The sequence below is a fragment of the Aulostomus chinensis genome, chromosome 10 (genome assembly GCF_037954235.1).
Source record: "Aulostomus chinensis isolate RoL2024-O1b breed Wild chromosome 10, RoL_Achi_v1.0, whole genome shotgun sequence".
NCBI lineage: Eukaryota > Metazoa > Chordata > Actinopteri > Syngnathiformes > Aulostomidae > Aulostomus > Aulostomus chinensis.
The window spans coordinates 6,762,461-6,786,503 of NC_141329.1; the positions used below are offsets into that span (position 1 = coordinate 6,762,461).

The 24,043-nt window shown below is 41.1% G+C and overlaps 1 protein-coding gene across 1 annotated transcript; it reads left to right on the forward strand.

Annotated features, from left to right (window-relative positions):
- Positions 1-717: 717 nt before the first annotated feature.
- On the forward strand, positions 718-12,765 carry abhd15a (abhydrolase domain containing 15a). The gene is made up of 3 exons (XM_086215791.1): positions 718-1,622; positions 8,930-9,282; positions 11,313-12,765. Exons 1-3 carry the CDS (start codon positions 1,083-1,085, stop codon positions 11,938-11,940), a joined length of 1,521 nt encoding a protein of 506 aa, XP_086071917.1. The 5' UTR covers positions 718-1,082; the 3' UTR covers positions 11,941-12,765.
- Positions 12,766-24,043: the final 11,278 nt, after the last annotated feature.

Consider the following 24,043-nt stretch of genomic DNA (forward strand, 5'->3'; position numbering starts at 1 on the left):
AACAGCTTTCCATGAAATTTGTCAGCTTTGCATAAACAAGAGCACTAAACACATTAATGGCTTATTAAGATTTCAGTTTACTATCCATGGTTCTGCGAAAGAGTGGAAATTGTGTAATGTGATTAAAACGGACGATAACTTTACTAAGCCTGGTAGAAGAATAGATTTGTGATCCAACATATTAAATTCACTATAATTCTTTTCCTTCCTTTATTCAGTATAGAATAGTTCTTCTCAGTGGTTATTTTTATCAGTTTCATAGATAAAGTTAATGGAAGGGAACAGACAGGAAGATATCAAGTTACATAAATGTTATCGGCCTGATTTAAACTGTCTGCAGCTCTCAAAAAAAAAAAAAAACTTCATTTCACTCTCTGCATCTCCCACAACTGAAATGAGAAGTCGCCTTGTTACATAATCACCCAAAATAGCCACACAGTTCCTGAATCCCGTGTTTCACTCTTAATTCCTGTCACTTTCTCTCGTGGACTCGTACATGATGTCACCTTAGTTTGGGTTATTCTGTTTATGTCCGAGAGCATCGCGGGTGGGTGAGAGAGAGCGAGCGAGAGAGAGAGCGAGCGAGAGAGAGAGCGAGCGAGAGAGAGAGAGCTCTTTGACGGCTGGACTCATCTATAACAATAATGATCCAGTGAGCGGAGTACCTGCTCGCTGGGGGGGGGGGGGGGGGGGGGGGTTGGACGTGATGCAGGGGGCGTTTCCTGTTGAGCACATTGTTGTCTTGGAGCAGTGAGCCAGCTCAGTCCCGGAGAGGATCGCGCCCTGCACCGGCTGGACTCTGTCTGAAACCAGGATGGAATCACCTCGCTGGTGTTCAGATGACTAAAACATGATTCCTGGTTCGAGATGAGCGGGATTTGGGTGGAAACGCCGTCTAACTGATAACGACGAGGCACTTGCGCGTTCTGGCGCTTGGAGAAAAAAGAAAATCGATTTAGCACCAAAGATCTCGACACTTTGTGGCTGAACGCGTTTGAGGACTTGTGTAATTTTGTAATAATCAGCTAAGGTGTGAACGCGTCTGTGTTGTACTCACTTCGCTCCCCCCACCAACCGTGCCAATGCTGGAATGGCTTGTTGCTCTGTGCGTTGTGGTCTTGGTGGTCATCATCTGGCCTGGCTCCAAACTTTTTGGCACCGAGAGCCTTCCAGATGCCGTGCTCCACAAAGCTGACATGTCACGGCCGCCAGGGAAGACCGGCTGCGTGTCAGGACTGGAGGGCTGCGACGGTGCGCTGCCGGTCTGTGACGGCACCGGAACCGAGAAAGGAGCAAGCACCGTGGCGCTCATCTGCAAACCCTCCGCGCTCGCCAACTATCTGCTGAACAACTGCAGGACTTTCAGTAACTACACGGCGTGTGTTGGATGGACGTGGCGGACCAGCGCCTTCCTCCAGAGCGTGTACGAGGCGTGCTGGCCTTATGACAGCCCGGTCCAGTTTGTGCGGGACAACCTGCAACTGGGTGATGATGGGCTGGTGGCCTTGGACTGGGCAGTTCCGTCCTACCAGAAACGCAGGAGGACCTCCAGCCACTCCAGCAGCCCGGTTCTCCTCATCATCCCCAACTCTTTTGGGAGGATCACCAGAAACGTGTTGGAGGTAAACTGAGCTTCATATTCAGGGGTGATTGAGGAGTCTGATGAGCAGTATCTGAGAAACTACCATAATGACGTGTTTTAAAGGTGAAATTTAATTTAGTTAAAATACTCCCAAAGGTTTCTGATCAAATGTCAGAATTAAGAAACTACAGAAGTCCTAGATACATGAAATAAATGTTGGTATTTTAAAAGAGAAGCTAAGAGGACTCAGATTTACCCCCAAAAATAAACCAAATGTGGGCAGATACAAAATCAATGGCAATTAGTGAAGTAATCACTGGAGGTTAAGATATGGCAGCTTCTGTCAGAAGGGAAAAAAAAAAAGCAAAGTGATTAAGCAACAGCAGCTGCAGCCACAGAAGCAGCCTTCCAGGCTTTTGACTGCTCCTTCAATACACTGACTGAGGTAATTGACTGAGGGGATACAAAGCATCACTTGACTTGAGGGGGCCTGGGGATGAGCTGCGCAGCTCCACATGAATGGTTGCTGGCTCCCACACTACTTTGGGCACCTGGCACGGTGCTAGCTCATTAGCTTTTATAATGTTAGCCATGTATGCAAATCCTCCTCAATCCGCCAAGGTCAGGAACTGTGTCAGAGCTGGACACTCAACAGCATACGGCAAAAGACATGAATTGACTCAGTTTGGTTTGAAAACCAACTGTAGATCATGAAAGTGGAAAGAACTGAGGCTAAAATTGAAGGCCACAAAGGGAGAGACATAAATTTAAGTTTTTACTGCAGCAGGAAAAGTACAACGATGTATGAAAAATAAGTGTCACTTCAGGGAAACCTGTGTTTCAGTCTTTTTTTGGGTGCTGTCATCAGAGTACAGAGAATTTACTGTCAGCCAGTTATGCTTGAGGGAGCTGGAGGATGAGGCACCACTAGGGATATACACCAATTAAAATTGCCTGTCATTGCTGAGATTCACTGTGTTTAGCCTAGTGTGTGTGTGTGTGTGTGTGTCAGAGAGAAAAAGACTGAGATAAAAAAAGCACAAATTTGTGTGGGTCTGACACAGAGAAGAAACAGAGCGAATAGATTATTTTTGGTGTGTATGTGTGTGTGTGTGTGTATAGTCTCTGTCTCCTTAAACATCACATTTCAGGACCTCATGAATGTATGAATGAGCCATCTCCTCTTAAATCTTTCATGTTATTACACACTCTCTCTTTTGCTCTCTCCTTCCTATTGAATCCCCTTGATTCATTGATACAGAACATGCTGGTACAGTACGATTGTCCCCCGCTGCATTTCCTATCTTCCAGTTCTTAAACTACATTTTGTTGACGATGAATTGAGAATGAGAGTTGGAGGAATGTGACAGAGAGAAATCCCACCCAAACTACAGACCAACACAGATATACAGAAAGAAAGAACAATACCAAACAACAATTATTATAGTAATAATAATAAGAAGAAGAATTATGATACAGTAATAGGGGCAGCATGGCTCAGAGGTAAGGTGGCCCTCTAGCAACCGAAGGATGGCTGGTTCGATCCTCACTTCCCCTGGTGACCATGTTGAAGTTCCCTGGTGCAAGATACTGAAGCCCTAATTGCTACTGATGGCCCTGCGATGGACTGGCGACCCGTCCAGGGTGAACCCCGCCTCTCACCCAATGAACTAGAAAACAATGATGTGTGTTACAGGCCAGGAACTCAAACATGTTAAGTTTGGAGATCTGGACATTTGGAGTCCAGCTGCAACAGTTTAGTTCCTCGTCTAAATATCGACATAAACCATTAAACAAAAACTCACAGGCTCTGCAGGAACGAATCCCCAAGTTCTTACGGCTTTTCTGATCAAATTCGAGATGGATCCTCTGACCCATTAGGAGGAGTACGTCAGAGAGTGAAAAACAACATTTCCTGTTATCATCAGGGGTGCTAAAACAAAACTGCCCCAAAAAATGGTTCCATTCTACACTGCTCCATCAAGTTGAGAGAAAATTAGCATCATAATTTTGTTTTGCATATTCCTGCTAACAGACAAGCTGAAATCACTGAGAACGTTAGCTATTGGAGGATGCAATAATACATACATGTAACAGTACTAGATGTCATTTGTGAAGGAAAAGGTGTCTCCAGGCCTCCATCCATTTAATTTACATTTTTCTAACCATTCATTAAATAGCAAGTTCTTTAAGTTTTAGTCTAAATTGCTTGGTGTCTGGTTTATAAAAGGGAATTTCCATTCCAGAGAGCGATGACCCCTTTCAACAATACATGAATTATCAACAGGATGTTAATCTGTGAGTGGTGGCTGCACTTTTAAAAGCAGATTATCGTTGGCCATTTGCCAGGATTTCTGAGTCGGACATCTGTGGAAACAAGAGGGTCACAGGGGGTGGGCTTCTTTTGATTGACTAAAATACGATTAGAACAGATATTTTAACACTAAGGATTCAACTAAGTCTGCAGGAATCAAACGTCTAGAACCTCGAGAGGAACCGACACTCCCAAACACAGTAAAAGTAAGTATTCTGTGACATTTGGGGCACAGAGTATTTTCAGTGGTTTTATTTTTGGCTGATAGTTTATATTCTCCTTCATGATGTCAGCCCTTAAAACATATTCTCCTTGATCAATGCGGTCAGTCATTCAATTAGTTTAGGCTGTTTTAAGCTCTCTTTAATCGAGATGGTAGAAAAACGGAAAATGTTATTTGCTTGAAAAGTATTTCCATTTTTCTCCCACTTTTTGTGTCTAATTTTGTGTCTTCATAAGGTTTTACTTATTTTATCCTCTCACAGCCTCCGTCGCACCACACTAATGAACTGGTGGCAAAAACACATGCAAATACAGTCTAAACTTTCAACATACGAATATATTTCCAGCAAGTGTTTTTTTGGGGGGTTTGTTTTATACATTGTAATTCTAGTCTTCAAAAAAAAAAAAGAAATCGCAAAAAGAGATGGTAGAATTTAAGTTGCAGTGGTATGAACGTGTACATCTTTTCTTCCTGTTTTTGGTGTCTCAATCTAAACCTACAAGTCATTAACATTCTAGACCAACTAGTCAGTCTCTCACTTCATAAAAATGTCATCACATTCCATCTTTTGTGAGTTTGAACTAGTAAACAACGTTATTTAGCGTCAAATCAAAGACACACACAGGCTGCCAGCTAATTTACATGCAACGAGAGCAAAGAAACAAATCAACACGGAGTTGCTGATTCTGCAAGTAGAATAAAGGAGCAACCCTGGATCTCTCATCGGCGCGCTGAACAGCAAGGGCGACATTTGACATCTGCGCCACAACATTTCCAGTCTGTTTCAACCACAACGGAATAAATCACCAGTTAACAAAGCAGCACACCACACTCCTTTAATGGACTGGTAACTGGCCATGTAGAGGGCTGAGCACAGGGCCATCTACGCGCCATCAATACTTTGTTTATTCTCTGTTAAACGCGTCTCAAATTGAGTTAGTGCCTTAATTTGATATGATTATCTTTTAAATACAGGCATATGAATCTGTCTGCTAATGATGCCACTCTCTAGAACTGCAAAACCTCTTTGTAGCTGTAATCATTTTTGTCGTAACTGTTGGTTTAATCATTGTTGAGAGTTCCTGTAATGGCTCGATAACCATCGCATCTACACACTGTGAGCCGATAGATTCTTTCCTGATTTTCTGACCTAGTTCAGTATTGGATTCAACATGCTTCTGGCACTAAATCATTGAGTACAGCTCATTCCTTACACACCTGAAGTATGATAATCTGGCAATTATGTGTAATTTACCGCCTGAAAACCTCAATTGCTTTCCTTTTACTGTCAGATTGCTGACAAAGCACCTCCGGGATTTCCCAGATTCCTTGAGAGATGAGATAACAGCTCAGCCCTCGTACAATCAAAGAGGAACAATGTACTATTACTAATCACGATGAGGGCTGAAAAAAGGTATACTACGATCAAGGTAGTTTCTTTATCATGAAAGGAGACTGAAATCCAAGCACGCACGCAGAGGGAATAAATAAACCAGTGAACTCTGGCATCTTCCACATAATGTTCATTAAAAACCAGTTATCCTCAGGTTTCCTGGGAACAGGTTGACATTCAGCAGGGGAGAGCAGCACTTCACATTTGTGTTTTCTGTCTCATCATCACTTTGTGAATTTCACAACTTAGTGTTGACACTCTGCCGTCAAAAAAAATATTCCCTTCTAATCCAGGCAGACTTTCAAATATCACTGTGCTGTGCGTTTGCTGCTTCTGTACTCCAGTAAACTTTTCGAAGTAAAACAAATGAATGTGGGCATGCTTGGACTGAACGTTAACTGACGGGGAGGAGGGTCAGAAATGCAGCTAAAATGTGGACTTATTGCCTTATTGCTGATTTATTGCCTGATCATGCACAAAAAGCACTGGAAGAAGTCTGGAACTGCCTGAACAACTTTTTCATGCATACACTTTTTTTTCTCTTCTCCGTGTGTGACAAGACTTTATTTTTATATCTTTTTTTGTTTTTTTACTTATGAGCAGGGTAGTAGATGAAATCATCAATAGAAAACTCCTAAATGTAACATTACAACTAGCGAAACTACACTATCCATCACGGAAAACGAGACGTACACTTTGCTGTTATACTTTCCAAGCGCTTTATTGTATCATGAAAATTCAGCAGATGATGCCGAGAGTTAAAACTATTATCCTCAATAGAACTCGTGGAGCGTTTTGTTAAAGCGTTTCGTAACTTGATTTGTAGAATCATTTCCAAATGAGTGAGGGAGACTCAAACATGACTCAAGACCAGCTGATTCGTTTGAAACCATCCTAACTGGGACATTTTGAGGAAATGAGAGCGTGTTTGTTCTGAGGCACTCGTGTGATGGGCTAAGGGGAACTAGATGCAGTACGTCAGTGACTGCCCACATTAAGAGCACATTCACATCAATCTCGTTTCCCCTGCAGTTTGGTGTTAAATCTCTCTGACGCAGACCTTGAAGGAATGTTCAGGCACTCAAGTTAAATCGCAGGAATCTTAACATTTTATGCATCGTTTTCACTCAAAAACCGACTCATGACCAACAACCCAACAGTGTTTCCAGAAATGTGAATTTAGTTCACAATTTTATCAGGTTTAAGATGTTTGCAAACACAATAGGCAATCTAATACAATGTATTCACCAACAGAAAGTGACCTTTAGGTCTCAACCCAGCCTAGACAACTGTACACACGTGTGTGTGTGTGTGTGTGTGAGTGAGAGAGAGTGTGTGTGTGTGTGTTGGCATTTGGTTCTGTCTCTGCAGTCCTTGCTAAAGGAATTTGTCACTGACCTGACAGTTAATCAACTCCAAAAGAAAAACTGCTGGAGTAGCTGCTGCTCCGTTTTTACCTTCTCCTGCTGAGAAACTGATGCTCAGACTGATGCAGCGTGGCTACAGATGAGATGCAGGTTTATTGATGCCTTTTCAATTTTCTATGTAGAAAAAACACAAAGTACACCAACAGAGTTTTTTGAAGATTTTTTTTCCCTTGTTCTTCAGTTTTTACTCAGAGCAGCACCTGATGACAGTTCACATGTGGCAGTATGAAAATGTGAGCGGGCAGTTTTGATCAAACTCATTTCACACTCACTTCACCCAAATCAGTCTCAATCTCTGTTACTTACACAACCCAGATCTCATAGGCAGTTTTATTTGATACTTTATTTTATACTTTATACCACTGAGAATTGAATTTAACTCGTGATTGGCTGGCAATTGCTCTTCCTTTCATCTAATGTGCTCTTTTGGAAAAGAACATTCCAAGTGGCATATGGGGAATGACTTCAGGAGCTGAGTAATGTGTGAATGAACAATGTCCCCGTGTATAAGCTCGGTGCGCTCACTGCCCCGTCATGTAATTGCCGTATTAATCCTAATTTTAAACTGACAACCACAAGTGGCATAGTGTTGTTTTGGCCAGCTGGTAGGCCTCATAGCTGCAGTGCTCAAACATGGACAAGTAAGTAAAACAGTGGACCATCTGTTTTGTTTTCCTAAAATATCTAAACACGTCTGAGCTTATCTGAATAGATTTCTCAGAGAATATAACATCAGAGAGAGGGAGAGAGCTCACTAGTCACATCTTAGTTATTTGACAAAGCTTCAAGTAGCCCCATGATAAATGCTGCTGCTTCAGGATGTGGGCGGTGGACATAATCTCTTACACTTTGCTAGAAGACCTTGTGCTGCTGAGTGTTTGTGTCTGGGATGAGCTGCTTGGATTGCACGAACATCATCTCAGTGAGGGAGAATGTGCACAATGCAGGACTCCACGTGTCTGCCCATTCTCCAGTTGAAGGCTCAGTGTCAAATCGAACAATGGCCCGTAAAACCCCGAAGCAAAGGAAGAGCGTAGCCTCCATCCATCCAGTTTCTATAGCACTTATCCATGAAGTTTTGTGGGTGGGGGGCTGGAGCCGCAGCCTTTCCCAGCTGGCATTGGGTTTGAGACAGGGTTCACACTGGAAGGGTCACCAGTCCATCAGGAGCATTTAGGGGTTCAGCATCTTGCTCAAGGATACTTGGACATGGTCACAGGGGGGAAGTGAAGATCGAACCAGTGACCCTTTGGTTGCTGGACCCCCACAATACCTCCAAGCCATGCTGCCCACATCATAGCCATATTTTCATTTATACATATCAAATGTAGGATCACTCTAACAGTTGAATTACTCAAACAACAACAATAATAATATACATTTGTGTATTTTCCTGCATGGAAACACCTCCAGGTTTTCCTTTATGTAGACAATTTTTACTTGCTTTTATTCAGTCTGCACAGAAGTCAGTGTATGGATGATGAGCCCGTATTGCTAAATTAAAACTTTAGTTCTCAATGAATCATTGAGGTTGAGATTATTTTCTGTAAATGTAATTACCCAAACACAATAAAGGCATCACCAGATTTTTATGGCTTTTTCCAATGCAGTGATGAGACATTATGTGAGAAGTAAGCAAGGTTTAACTAGGCAGTAAAAGGCGGCAACACAGTCTTTTCCGTGCTCTCACTTCCACTGAAATAAGGTAATTTTTTTTCCGTGCAATTAAAAAAAAAAAAAAAAAAAAGGCCACTATGCATGTTCAGGTGTTACAGCTGCAAACATCATAATGGAAACAGACTTCTAAAGAGGCTGTTTGATTCTACGGGACTGCAACAAAGATCAAAAACGGCTGCTGATTAAACTACATGAATCTTGCTGGAAGAGTACAGTTTGAGCCACTGAATGTCATTTCATGTTGTAATGGACATTTGCTCTTTATTCTTATCATTCCAATGGGGAGTTTTTCATCTGACCTGTCTCTCTACAGTTGTGTGAAACAGCGCTGTCCCACGGCTACCTCCCTGCAGTGTTCAACCGCCGCAGCCATAATGGCACTCCTCTTACCACTGTCAAATTGCAGCAGTTTGGGGACCCCTCTGATCTGCGGGAGGCTGTGCGCTACATCCGCTATCGTCAGCCTGCAGGAAGATTGTACGCAGTGAGCGAAAGCACGGGGTCGGGCCTCCTCCTGTCCTACCTGGGGGAGTGTGGTTCTTCCAGCTATGTGACAGCTGCTGTCTGCCTGTCACCCGTGTTCCGCTGCCAGAGCTGGTTTGAAAATGGACTCTGCTGGCCGCTACAGTGGGCGTTGGTGCTCTACCAGAAGATATGCCTCAGCAGGTATGGAAGGAGAGATGAAGAGATTGTGAGAAAGTGTGAGTGTAAAGTCACTGCTGAGGAAACTAGACAGTACCTTTGTAGGCCCGGAGAGAAAAAAAAAAAATGGGCCGTATATTCAGAGTTGCTTAATCTTCAGTACCACAGTATGATACCAGATCATTTATCAGACCGGAACCAGAAACCTGCCAAGTCTTCACAGGAAGATATGTAACAGTAGTCAGACAGAGCACGAGCATATTAGCAGAAGCTGTAGTTTGGAAGGAGGCTGGTAGAGCAGATTAAAACAAAGTTCTATGGCTTCATTGTCTGGACTGCTTTGTTTTAAAGAGAGTTTAACCTGATCCAGGCTATACAACAGTAACGAGTACGAGTTCAGTTCAGGAGCCTTTCAGGAATGGCTGAAAGGCAAGTTATTGGAAAGGGGACAAATGCAGCCTGAAAACCTGTAAAATTGTAAAGTTTAGAAATAGGACTTTCATTGTCTGGACTGCTTTGTTTTAAAGAGAGTTTAACCTGATCCAGGTTATACAACAGTAACGAGTACGAGTTCAGTTCAGGAGCCTTCTCAGGAATGGCTGAAAGGCAAGTTATTGGAAAGGGGACAAATGCAGCCTGAAAACCTGTAAAATTGTAAAGTTTAGAAATAGGACTTTCAAGGCAAAATTAAATTAAGTCATAACATTTTTGAAAGGGCATAAAAAAATGCAACACAATTTTGCTTCAGTTGAACAGAAACAAAAAAAGATAAAGTATTGATTAGATTTAATGTGTAAATGTTTCAGGGATTACACGTGTTCCTCAAGGCATGAAAAAAACACATGAACATTTATTGAAAAAAGTGTATGACAAGAAAATCTAATTTTTGAATCAATTTACTGGTCTGCGGCCTGTGGTGAGTGTTTGTCCAAAGCTTTTGATAGTCTTATAAAGGATTTACAGTAGAATGCACATGTTGGCTGAGCAGCAGCTTCAGTCTCGTGTGTGTTTCTAAAGTGGATGTATTTAGGCACATACCTGGATATGCAACACACACACACAGCGCCCTACACACAACCACTTGTCCAAAATGACACAAAATTCACTTGAGTAAAAATATCCTTTGGGCTGCGTCTTAGCGCAGCTCGAGCGCTGGCCACTTCATGAAAAGCTGTAATGACAGACGCTTGAAATGCATGGCTGAAATGCCTTCTGTGGAGATAATCCTCAGCTGTTTGCATTTCTCATCCACTCTGGGTTTGCTTTGGTAATGGGGCCGTGTGTCCAGATCTCAGCATTTATGGTAACACGCCAAGCGCTTACCAATCAGAATGACGGCCAAGACTACAAAGACTGAATTTCCTCTTCATGTGTAATCTACAGAATGAAAGAAATGGACGCCGTCTTGATTTGTTCACGTATGTACGCAGTGTCAAGTCCGGTACAAACCATTAACTGTAGTTTTGGAAGAGAAATTTGCTTAAATGAGCTTTGAAGCATTGGAAGATTTAAACAGCTTCTCCTTCATCCCATTGACAGTAACTTTGAACAGGATCAGGAGCAGTTTCAAGCCGAAGCTTGTTGCTGTTCTAATTAATCATGGCTTTATTTTTGGTAAGCTGTTAAATTGGACATGTAGATGGACTTTGATGAGATCTCTTTTTCTGGATTGTTTACCTGACAGAGACATAAGTGGCATACGATTACTTCAAAAACCAGGTTGAAATTCTGTCCGCACTGTGTTTTCTGACTATGATAAAAGGACAAGCTTGGGGCAAAAAGAAGCATGGAGCCATTTTTATTTTATTTTTTTTAAGAGGTAGGTGATTAAGGGATAAGTCAAGTTACTGTGGCAACAGATGGTCCGCTCAGTGTCAAGTCATTGATTCTGAGAGACATCGTGACCAAGGTATAATTTCTGGAATCAATGCCAATTTGGATTAGGAAACTCATGCAGCTCCTTAAAATTGATTTACTGGTTCTCTCTTTTGTGTGTGTGTGTGTGTGTATGTGTGTGTGTGTGTGTGTGTGTGTGTGGGGGGGGGTGGCTACAGGTACAGGACAGTGCTGGGGGAGGCCATACACACAGATACCCTGTTTTCCAGCTGTTCTCTGCGCAGCCTGGAGGAGGTGCTGTTCTGTCAGACGGCATCTGGGAGCAGCAGTAGCAGCAACTCGCCCGCTGCCTGGGACGCTTACTGGGAACGCAACGAACCCTTAAGGGATGTGGACGAAGTGGCTATTCCTGTTCTAAGTGTGTGTGCTCAGGATGACCCCGTCCGTGGTGAAATTCAATCCACGGTACCCTTGGAACTTTTTGAGACCAACCCACATTTTTTTCTCCTCTTAACAGACCGTGGTGGTCACTGCGGATTCTCTACCGAGGGAAGTTCCACTGGTGTATTTGGTGCAGCTGGTTCTGCAGCTGCACCAAACAGTGGGCTAGTGGGCCATGGGACCAACTGGAGCCACAGAGCTCTGCTGGAATTCTTCAGGGCGACCACAGACTTCTTTGCTGCAGAGGAGAGAGCAAAGCAGCTCGCTGCACGGAGGAGGGGGCTGGGGGGTGGCGCGGGAGGGAGGGCTTTCCGGCACCGCAGTGTCAGTACATGTAAACGGATGCCAGTGTGTTCCCACAATATTCACGCCATTTACAATTGGCAGAGGTCCTACACGCGATGAGGGAACTTAATGGAAGTTGATGGACTACAGCGATTCGGTCTTGTTATTGCAGACTTGAAGTATGCTGTAAAGCACTTGAACTGAAAATCCTCTGACGGGCCACCAGCTTGCATGCAGTTCTGTTGAAATGAGCGGATGAGACTGAGCAGATCCACTTTTCTACAGTACCATCACTGCCACCTGACAAACAGATTTATTCATCCGTCAATTCATCTGCCTCACTTCTTACTAACCACAATTGCTATTAGCAACCACAAATTGTCATTTGGGATGTCTGAGAAACTGAAACATGAGCATTGTTAGATATTCTCTGTTTTTATTGGCAAACATCTTGTGGTGCCCACTAGAAACTCTTTCATGTTACTGTCCATCACTCTGCTTTGTAGGAAGGTTTCAATATTTCAGTGAGCCAAGTGGCTGGAAGACCCTTGTGAGTGTTCAGGTGGTGATGCACTGAAAACACAGCAGCACTGTTTTGTTTCTTAGCAGATCTTGTTTGGGTTTATTCTTGTGCACAAGGCCAGCAAATGATGCATATAAAAATCATACAATATCATATGTGTTTTGTTGAAAGTGCTTGGAGATAAACATGTGGGGGGGCAGCTCTAGTCCGCAGGACAAGATTCAGAGTTCTAGAAAGTATTTGTTGGGATATGAAATGAGTGTTTTTAAAACGTTTCCTGTTTAATATATTTTAATATGTGATGGGATTATAGAAAATTAAAAGTATCATAACTGAAGAATGATTCCATGTTGGTGTAAACTTGAAATGTACACTTTGTAGTTAATGATATTAAAGAGTAAACCTGAAAAGGTTTTTTTTTACTCTTATATTGAATTGTTACATCTTGTTCTTACGCACAAAGTCCCTCTTATAACAGTGCCCACAGCCATTTCATGCCGAGTGTGTGTGATGTTCACAGCGGTGTTTGTCTGTCCACTGAGCCTTATCCAGTCAGACAGCTGGAATACTGCAGTGTACACACAGACGCGCACAAATAGTGTGCCAGCAGACACACTGTCAACACCTATCTCACACACGCAGGAGACATGCAAATGAGCTGTCATGCGTGGATACATGCAGAGTACATGCATGCTCCAACTCCAGGAGAATCTACAGTGTCACGCTAAATAAAGATGTGCCTGACACAAAAACACACACGCCAAGGGACTATCCCGTTATATTATCATGCATCGTCCATTATCATCAGAGCTTGTGCTACCGTAACAAGCAGAAATGAAACCAACCTTGTTCAGCCTTAGAGCAACGTGAGATCCAGTAACTGCTATTTGGACAATAAGATTGTGGCGGGTATAAATGTTTAAACAGAATCATCTGGTTCTCTTTTTGGCAGTCAGTGGGTTTGATTAAAGCTTGAATTAAGTGTGATATAAAGAAGTATGCTGATTTGTAACTAAAAGTAGATGCTGCATGTTTGTAATAAACATTGGCTTTCATTGAACTCCAGCAAATTAAGCCATTACGGTTAAATTGCCCTTTCCCTCTTTACTTATTAAATTGAGACCCAAAGCTCGGCTGATTTAATTAAAAAACACCCCAACAGTACATTTCTTTGATTATACTTAATTACATGTCCTCTAAAATCAAGCACATGCTCTGCTAGGCAACTGTTGATGTGGTATAAGCAGGAGATAATACCTAGATTGTTTTTTTCCTTTTAGCTGGACCTTTAAAAAGGTACAGACAGAACAGCGAAGCCCGTCTGGTGTTCAGCCAGCTCAGATTCTGATTCGTCACCCATGCCTCGAGACACTCTACTGATTCTCCATCTCGGCACAAATCAAATTGAAGACCCATCATGGCAGTCCATCAGACTGCTCCTTCCTATCTGCAATCTATGACCAGGTTCCAAACACTTTGCTCCAGCACCCTTGCAGGTCGCCTCATCTGTCCGTCACTTCATCGGCCTGGAGGTCACTAATCCAGGTCATAGCTCCTCTCATCCTTGACGGCACAATGGTGGGATCATCTTCCACCTTTTCACAGAGCATCCAAATTATTGCTCCTTTTACACTGGTGATTTAAGATGATTTGTCTGGACTTCAATGATCAAATCAAATCATTAAAACGTATTCATTTTAAGAAGAATACAACAGTGCTACAATACATCTCCTTTACATGACGATTACAATTTACACTTTTTGATGAATCTCTGCGAGGAGCTGATTGAATGATGCAGTAGATTCATGCACTTTTTTAAAAAAGGCACCTGAAAGTAATGTAAATGCATCTGGAACATCATAACTCACGCAGGCAGGCCCGTCTCATTCTTTTCAGCAAGCACAGAGAAAACTGATCCATAAATGTGAAAGCAGCCTTCCAGCTTCAACCTCCATTCATACATTTGATGATCAAACATTCAACTGCAGCAGCAAAATGAAAAACAGCTTTTCACAGTCATATGGTATATGAATGCCCCCTGCTGTGTTTCTCTCTCTCTCACACACACACACACACACACACTAAACAGGTCATTTAATAAATAAGGTGTTTTGAATTAAATAGTGCTTGAATCATTTGTAGAAAAAAATGCATGGATCATTTTTATGAGATGGATTAACAGTCATTGTGGGCTAACCCACCCAATCGCAAAGTAAATTGTTATACTTAAGTGTAAGGGAAAAAAAAGACTCACTAGATTGATAACATCAATTAATATTTCCTTAAGATCTCTTTGGCTTCGTTTAAGTCATCAATACAGTAGGGTTTTTTAATGCTGCAAGTTTTGCTATTATCTAGAATAAAAGATGCAAAGCATGCAGGGTATGTTTCACTCACATCGCTCCTGGACTCCAGTGCCATTATCTTGTCCAAATATGGTCATCTCCAGCTTTAAAAAAAAAATTCAAGAGGCAACTGAGGTTTCATAGAATCCATAAACTTATGTGCATCGCCTGTTGCTACATCAGTTCATTATATGCAGTTGAGATGGAGCTACCTGAAATGGGACTCCATGCTACAAGTAGTACAATGGAGTCTTATGAACACCGCCAACACCATGAGGTTTTCAGTAGCATTTGTCTGTCAGCAGGATTGTGCAAAAACTACAGCGCGAGTTTTCACAAAATATGGTGGACGGGTGAAGGATGAGCCAAGAATAAACACATTCGATATTAGGGCAGGTCTAGTCCCAGCACCACCTGGTGGCAACAGGAGAGGGTTTTAACTTTGATATTCTCAAATTGGACCAACCACATCCTCCATAAATCATTTTCAGAAGCATCTTAGAGAAGACAATTTTAATATTTTACTACAGAACAGGAAACTAACTGGACTCCACAGGGTTAGATTGCACCAGAGTTCAAAAGTTCAGGGAGAGTCATCCTAAGGACATCTGCAAGTTGAATTTAAGCCAAACATAGCAAATTTCTTTACTAAAAGAATTTCTTTACTTTTTTAATGCTTCTCTTTCCAAATAAATATGTAACCATTCATTAATTAATTAATACATATTTGTTACAACCGCAACTCGCTTAGGGTGAAAGATGTAACAAAAAGATGGAAAGGATGTAGCAAAAATAGCATTTAAAGACGAGATAGATAACAACTGAACTCAGAACACTCAGCTCAACTCAAGGAGCCAAATACAACAAAAACACAAGCTAATCTAACTATATTCAAGATTAAATCAATAAACAAAACCTTCTCTAAAACTGACTGTAAATCAACACACCCAAGGAGATACACAACGACACTCAAGGACCCCAATACAAAAGGGATAAACTATGTGTGATTCAAAAACTGGTATGGAGTATTAGTGCAGCATCTTGAAATACTTACATTGAGTGTTTGAGGTGTATAAACACTACAACAAAGCACAAAAATCACAGAGGTACTGTAAGTCAGTGGTACATGGCCTGGCTGCTCACGCTAAACAACCTGTTGGGTCTCCAGACATTGCTAAAACCGCCATGCTGCAACGGCGCAGCTGACAGTAATCAGCCTGATGAGCAGCAGCCCTGAGACACCCAGGGAGGCGGAGGCGAGTCTTGATTGGACGGTGGGTGGACCAATCAGCTCCCGGTGATGGCGCACTCTGATTTGCATAATAACACCCCACTTTTAATACAATTGCATGTTTTATCATCCCAGGGCTTGAAGCCTCTCCTCTGAAAAAACAAACAAACGAATACCATGGTATATTTATTATATATATATTCTGAAAACTCCCCATTTCAAATATAAAACCACAGAAAAAAAACTATACTCAACTAGCTGAGAAAAAGGGCGAGTATCAAACATGGTGGGTCAGAATGAATGTTAGCAGGAGAGAGCTGCGGATGTGTGGCTGCCCACCCTTGACTAACCAGCTCTGATTTACATAATGGCACTCATCATTTTACTGCTTTAACAAGTACAACACGTCTAGTTACTCAAAATGTTTTCGGTTCTCTTTCTGAAACTGTTTTCTTCCGTTATAAAAGACCTAGTATATGAAAATGATACATTAAGTCAAAGTTTTTACTTTACTGCTTCACATAAAATCACAGGGTTGCTTTTGAAGTAACTTAAAAAAAAACATCTTGGCTAAGAATTATGTTTGTTCATGAGTCTTTTCACAGCCAAGATATATGCGATGAGAGAAAACCTTGCAATCGGCATGCCTGCAAAAATGCAAACTAGAAGTTTAGGGTTTGCTCGGGACACGCTAATTGTACTCTGTAGTAATCAACCAGGGAAGGAGACGTTTTGGTCTTTCCTGACTGTGCCTCTGCAACCAAAAGAGCTTTACTGCACACATGAAATGTTTATAGTGTAGGACTTCTTGTCTTCTTGCTGTTTACAACTTAAATAAAACACCAGAGATAGTGCTGACAAAAGAGAGAGAGAAAGAGAGAGTGAGAGAGAGAGAGAGAGAGAGAGAGAGAAAGTTATGAGATTTGTTAAGTTTTGTTGTACGTGATAGTTTACTTTTTATTGTAGTCCAGATTCTGGTGAAATAAAGAAAAGAAAATACTTTGTTCATACAGTGCGTTTGTATGTAATTCTGAATGACATATTGTACATTCTGGCCTTGGAATTTAGCACAAAAATATACTAACAACCATGCTTTAACCAGCTATGAGGTTTGAAGCTAAAAACAAAAATAAAACAGTGGGAGCTTCCTCTTTTTTTGACTGTAGACTTCATGGCATTTAGTTTTAAAACACGGGTGTTTAAATTCCAGACTAGACATGGGAATTCCAGCTCTTTTTAGTGAGCTGTTTCACTTGTTTCAGCTCAAGATCCTGCTCTTTCATTTCTTCATAAAATAGTTTTTGGGAAAAAAAAGTTTTGCTATCCTACATTCTGTTTCATGCTTTGTATGTCCTGACATGTTGAGCCCCACCACTCACCTGCCACCTGATGACCTCTATATGACATCGTGTGATTCATTACACATGCGCCCACACACACACACACACACACACACACACTGCAACACAATACTGAGTCAGTGCATGAATCAGCTCATTTATGACCGACACATCACTACACCAAGCAGGCGTATTTTGTAAAGAAAAGTGGGCCTAAAGTAGCATGAACCTTTCAGATTTACATCAAGGTCTATGAGAAATGCATCCTGGGTCATCAGATATTTAGTAGAAGAAGAAGAAATGATACAAAAAAATACACAAGTAGAAGACAGTAGGGGAAGAAGAAATGGTACAAAAATACATGAAAGAATGCAGTGACATATTCATGCATCTGTTGACGTAAAGTTGAAAGCAAAGAATAAAATATTTCAGGAGCCCCAAGAGCACGCTAAAGCACCAAGTCAAATCATGCAACAAGAAACAACAGTTCCTTTAAATCAGTGGTTTTCAACTTGAGGGTCAGGTTCCCAAAGAGGTCACAAGATATTTCCTGAGGTTCACCAAATGGTTCTGTTTACCATGTCTAAAGACTGAATTATTTTAAACTGGAAATGGCTTGTTACATCCCTCCATCTATAGCAGTGACACATTTTTTATTCTATATGTGAGAGTCAGAGTGCCTGCAATGAAAAACAAATTAAACTCTTGAAAATATATATAAAAATTCATAAAACAAAGACTAAAAATCTATACAATTGTATATTATGAGTTAAATCTGTAATATTTTTCTTTCCATTAGTGTTCTTTGAAAAATGTTCATGAATGATGCAGTCAATTGAATATGTTTAAAGCTGGAAAGCCATTATGGAATTTATTATTCTATCTATTGGGACAAAAATAAGCATCAAAAGTGCAGGAGGCGAAGGTGTTTGGGTGTGTGTGTGTGTGTGTGTGTGTGTGTGTGTGTGTGTGTGTGTGTGTGTGTGTGTGTGTGTGTGTGTGTGTGTGTGTGTGTGTGTGTGTGTGTGTATGTGAGGGGGCGAGGCTGAACCAATGCTTTGAAATATGATAAGATCAAGTGCCAAGCAGGGATAAAGTGTCAGGTGCAGGGTAGAGTAAAATGCAAATTTCAGTACAGAAGCTGTTTGTGTTTGTAAAATGCAACAAAAGCTGATGAAAACATTTACTCTGTAAAAACAGAGGGGCAGAGAATAAAATCTGATGGAGTCTAATAAACTACGACAAAAAACAGTGTGTTAGTGATAGAACACACAACTGCTGCAGTGTGTGATCAGCTTTACATCCATGAGCATTTGAATAGGACTCTCTGCTTCCCTGTGACCTGGTTTTACAACGACGCCTTTATCAAGATCTCTCGACCTAGTTGCCCATCCAAATTATCTGGCGTCGCCATGGAGACCTCCTCTTGTGCTGGAACACCCAGCAGATGGCAGCATCAACACAGTTTCTCCCTGGAATGTTCCAGTCTCTTCAGGGATTTACTCCACTCTGACAGACACAATGACACAGCTATCTCTGCTTTTGGCTTGGAAACTGTCTGTATATTTAGCACCTCGTTTAAAATTAGAGCTCAGCACATGGGGAACAAATTTAGCTGGCAGTGTAAACAGATATCTGCCGAGTCACAATTAGCAAATGTTCATGAATACTGTGCAGATGTAATGGAGGAGTTCAACTTTTTGAGGGTGTGATGTGACAGATCAAGTTCTGAGCTTCACTTTTACTTCAGGGAAGCAGATCCTCTCATCCAGATGTGACTCTGAGTCCTCATAGAATGTGTTACTGTACAAAGGTCACATGACATGATGTCTCCACGCTTGCATTCTGATGAGCTTTATTTCTTGCACTTTTGAAAATATCAATATATTTTGAGACCAGGAGATTTAACTCGTTCACTCAATGTAGTTATTTTTTATATATATTTTTGAGCAAGTTATAGCTTATGATCGCAAATCACTTGAGTTCTTTAATCCACAGAATTTTATTTTTCATATTTAGGATATTATCAATTTGACAACAATATCAACTGACGTGAAAAAAGCACATGCAGCGTTGCATGTTGTTGGAGTCTGAGCTTGTGTCTGGATGCCCACTGTGGGCACCTTGTGGCCCATTAGCTAATTACATTTTATCCTTCTTAACCTTCCCGTTATCTTCTAATTCACTGCCATCATTTTCCTTGGGGGTCAATCTGAGCGCAGCAATTTCAACCTCCAGAAATTGGTTCTAATTATTAAGATTGAAATTATCTGTCAGTCAGGAAGGTCTACTTTATTTTTCTATGTTGACTACAAAAGGAGCAGTTTAAATGAAATATACCTCCATCCTGTTTCAAGTCAAGGCTCTTTGGCAGAGGGAATTATTTTTCACGACAATAAAATTGCATGGTAGAATACAACAAAACAAATGTGCGTAAAATTATCATATATTTATTGATGTATTTATTTTTTTATTTATATACAGCTAAGACAGCCCAAGGCCAAATCAGCTCGAAAGAACACGGATATGTACAAAGTGCGCAGGACACTGAAAACTGTTTTTCCAGATATTCAGATAACATTAGGAAAATCCATAAAACATAAAGAAATTTGACCTCATCCAGATTGGCACAAAAGACTGTTAAAAAGATAAACATTTTATTACTTATTAATTATATTGTGTTTGCTTTGGGTCCAAAAGTCAATAGATAATTGATGATGTGAGTTGCAGCATCACAGCAATGTGTGGTGTGTCAGTGCATGAACTGTGCAAATCAGAAAATTTGCAGTCAGTATTGGTCCAATAAATGACTCTATGAGGTCGAAATGAAAAACACATGTCTGGCTGGGTTTCCATCCTATGGCGAATGTGGTAGGAAATCACGTTAGACACAAGAGGAAAGAATTCATATGTGGGATAAGTGGTTTTCTGTATGTATTCATGTGTGATAACTTGCATTCATGTCAAATAACCATTGTCAGAATAAAAGTGTGTAGGTGTTTACTGTACTCTCAAAAAAAAAAACAAGTGTATTTTATTACAACTTCATTCAAAAGTAGATTAAATGTCGGCGTGAGTTTGAGCTGATCAACTTCCAAGGTTGTGAAACACTCCGCTCTTAGTGAATCACGTGTTATTTAAAATATCCTAAAATACTTTTGCATTACTTTTAAATTTAGACGCTAACTTGAAAAAGCACTGAACTGTATTTTTTTATTTTTCCCTCATTTTTCACTGTAATCAATTGTAGAAGCTCTGCACCACTAAAAGTAACAGAAACGTCTTCATGTTTCCTATTTAACGATGATGAAAAATGTATGGTTTAGTAAACTTTGCTCTAAGTGGATTCAAATGGAATAGAGTCCAAACCAAGAAATCAGTATTAATATTACAACGGAAACCACAAAGTATTTGGGATAGAGGTATGATTATGCAAAAAAAAAAAAAAAAAAAATTCAGGGAGATTGGCTCTCAAAATGACAAAGTATTTTAAAAATCCCAAACATTTCTCTCAGCACCTGCAACAGTTTAAAAACATCAACATGCTGAGAATTGTTTTCATCAGGCCTAACATCCCCACTCCACCATTTTCCTGTCATTTACACCGCGAGTGACGTAGAAGTATCTTGGACTCAGGCTGAAAGTATTTGTGGCTAGCCTGCAGCAAATTCCTCAACTGTCACATTACATACTGGGTGGGGCCTTTTTCTGCTAGCGAGGAGAAATTCAGCTTTGTGTATCCACCAGTTAATTTGTTCTACTTTCAATCTTTCTGGACAAAAGAAGACAGAAGGACAGCAGATTTACTGTTCATTTTGTTTAGCTTCTGTAAGAGTGTGAAAAATAATGCTAGGATGCAAATCTACCAACAGTCACATGGTAGGAACGTCATTGTGACATGTCATCCTTATATAAATATATGCATTATAAGGCATGTGTTTAAGTTACGCAAGCCATAGCCCAGATATGGTTAGGGCGTGTGCATGAGTCGAAAATGTTGCATGTGTATGCATGTCCTTTTCTCTGGATGATTTGAGGTTGTTGGGAGGTAACCACCTCTCCTTCAGGCTAAATTGGAGTTAGCTAACGCTGGAAGATCTAATGCAACATGACAGTTAGCCTGGTCGACTGTCTCTGCACAAACTCCAAATAGTCTTTGCAATGAAGTCAAAGCACGTCGACAGGAGAATAGGTCAAGAGTCACCGAGTGGGCTCTATTGTTTGTGTTTCATTTTGAAGAATATGGGACGTTAAACACAGAAGTGACACATATGATCATGTAAAACTCTGAGTTAAAAACCTGAGTACCTGAGATGGATTAGACTGTCCTGCTTTTTATGATGCAAAACAACTTTTCTGCATAATGAGGGAACAAAGTTCAAGCATAGCACAGCTCTGAAGTGGAAGGAACAATTTGTTACCACACCGTAACTAGAACAACTGCATTGTATGCTTTCACAATATGTATTCAGTTTCACCTGAATAGGCTGTTGATTGTTCCTTGTATTAGTCTATGTGTTAGCCCTTTCAACAGGTGATTTTCCTAAAAGCCTGACATGTTTAAGTATCTTAAATACAGTCACCAAAACCCCCACAAAAAAATTCTATTTTTAACACATGTAATAAAACATTCTGCAGGCGCCCTTAAGATATTGCATTCATGAGGATAGTTCGTGAAGCCGCAGTGACTTTGACCTTTAAACCAAGAAAATTATCGAAAGTTCATCCTTGAATCCAAGCGGACAGTTTGGGCCCGATTGGAAGAAGGTGTTCCTGAGATATCATGTTCATGTGAGGAGACAGCAACCTTGACCTTTGACCACTAAAATATCTTTTCAGCTCATCCTTGAATCTAAGTGGATGTTCATGCCAAAGAAATCCCCTGAGGATGTTCTTTGATACTGTGTTAAGAAACATGGGATGGACATATGGACGGCAACCGCATACGCAGAGGCATACAAATCATGTTTCCAGATTGGATTCCAATTTAAAAGCTACACTTGCAGATCTGTGTTAACCTCCCCGGTATTCTCCCTCATTTGTATTCTCACTCCCAGTTTCTCTGCCTGTAATGTTTTAATGCTATCTTGTTTCCTCTCCTCCCATCTCTTCCTTTCGCCTTGTACACCCCTTTGGAGTCTTGTGCGAGGCAGCATGCTGTATGACAGAGCAGCAGTAGATGAGGGCCAGAGAGCAGCAGGTGGGCTGCAAGAGCGCAGCAGGGCTCATCTTTCCCCTCATCTGCAGCACACCAGTCCTGTACAGTATGACCTTACAGTCCCTTAATCTCCGGAAGATTCTCTTTCTTCCTCCATCTCCCAGACGTCTTTTGTCTCTCATCAATGGAGGCTAACAGAGAAGCACATGTATGTCTGTCAGGCCAGCAGTGACGTTCTAATGTTTTACAGTGCAGTCGTAATTCATGAACAGGCCACAAGCGGCTGCCAGCTGCTTTTCAAAATGGATTCCAGCATTTTCTACCACATGCAATCACGCACATACAGTATATACAGTATGTGCTTGTCGTGTGTATGTGTCTTGTCTACGTATATGCATGATCCTCCATTTTCGCAGACTAACGCTGACATATCAATGTGGGAGATAACAAGGCGTCAATGAAGGATGTTCCCTTGACCTTGGTGCCTGTCTGGGTTCTGATGAGAGCCACAGCTGCGAACTGAACAGAGAGAGAGAGAGAGAGAGAGAGAGAGATGGCAAGTGAGGGCAGACGAAAGAAAAAACAAGGAGGGGGTGTGTGAAGATGACGAGGGGAATAAAAGTAGAAAGAAAGCAAAAGCAAGGCAGGGAGGGGAAAAAAAAATAAAGGGAGGACCAGGGAGGGAATAAGAGTGAAGCATGCGGACTGACAAGGGAGATGAGACGAGTGTGTGCGTGTGTTTGACGTGTCTGTGTGTGCATGCACATGCAGATTAAGCCTTCCTGGGAAAGTACTAGCCTCATTTCTCACTTCCCTCTCTAGTGGGTGTCATTACAGTCCATTTGGCTGTCCTGCTACACCCACCATGGTGGCACCCAGCCCTTCTGTACTGTCCACAGTCTCTTCTTATCAAGCTGTCAGCAGTGTTTAAAAAAAAAAGCGCAACCTCAAGATGTTGCTGTTCTTAGTTTCCATTCATATGCATCTCGTTAAGGATGTGAGCTATTTGTGTTCTTAGAAATTGAGCAATCAATGGGCAAAACCTACAATGACTTAAATTGTATTAATTTTCATGTCCGGTAGGAGAAAGCACATGATATGCTGAACAACACCGTTTCATCTTTTAAAACAAGGGGTGGATTTATTCAAACAAATTAGACAAACATAGTTTGGCTTAGAAATTCTTTAGATATGATAACCAACCCAGAGGAGGCCACTGAGCATTACCACACTTCCCATCTGAAATTAACTTTGATGTTGAAAAGATCTGATTAAACTCAAATCTCAGATCCAAGAGGCAAAACTATTTTTCAGCTACATCCAGAAAAGTCAACTTGTAAAAATAATTATGTACTGCAGTATTTCCATTTGATACGGAGGTAAAGAAGAGTCACGCAGGAGGATGCTGTCTTCACCTTCACGTCTCAAGTTGCTGTGGTGACAAGACAAGTGGAGTCTCAGCGACAATATGAGCAATAAGTCGAGTGACAAAATGACAAAAGCTTTTTTTGTCATACGGATGTTCATACTTTCATCAAAGTTGAATGATTATGAAACCAGGATAAACACAGCTTCAAATAAACATTTTTGCTGGATGCTCAGATGTTGTGGCTGATTTTTGAGCAT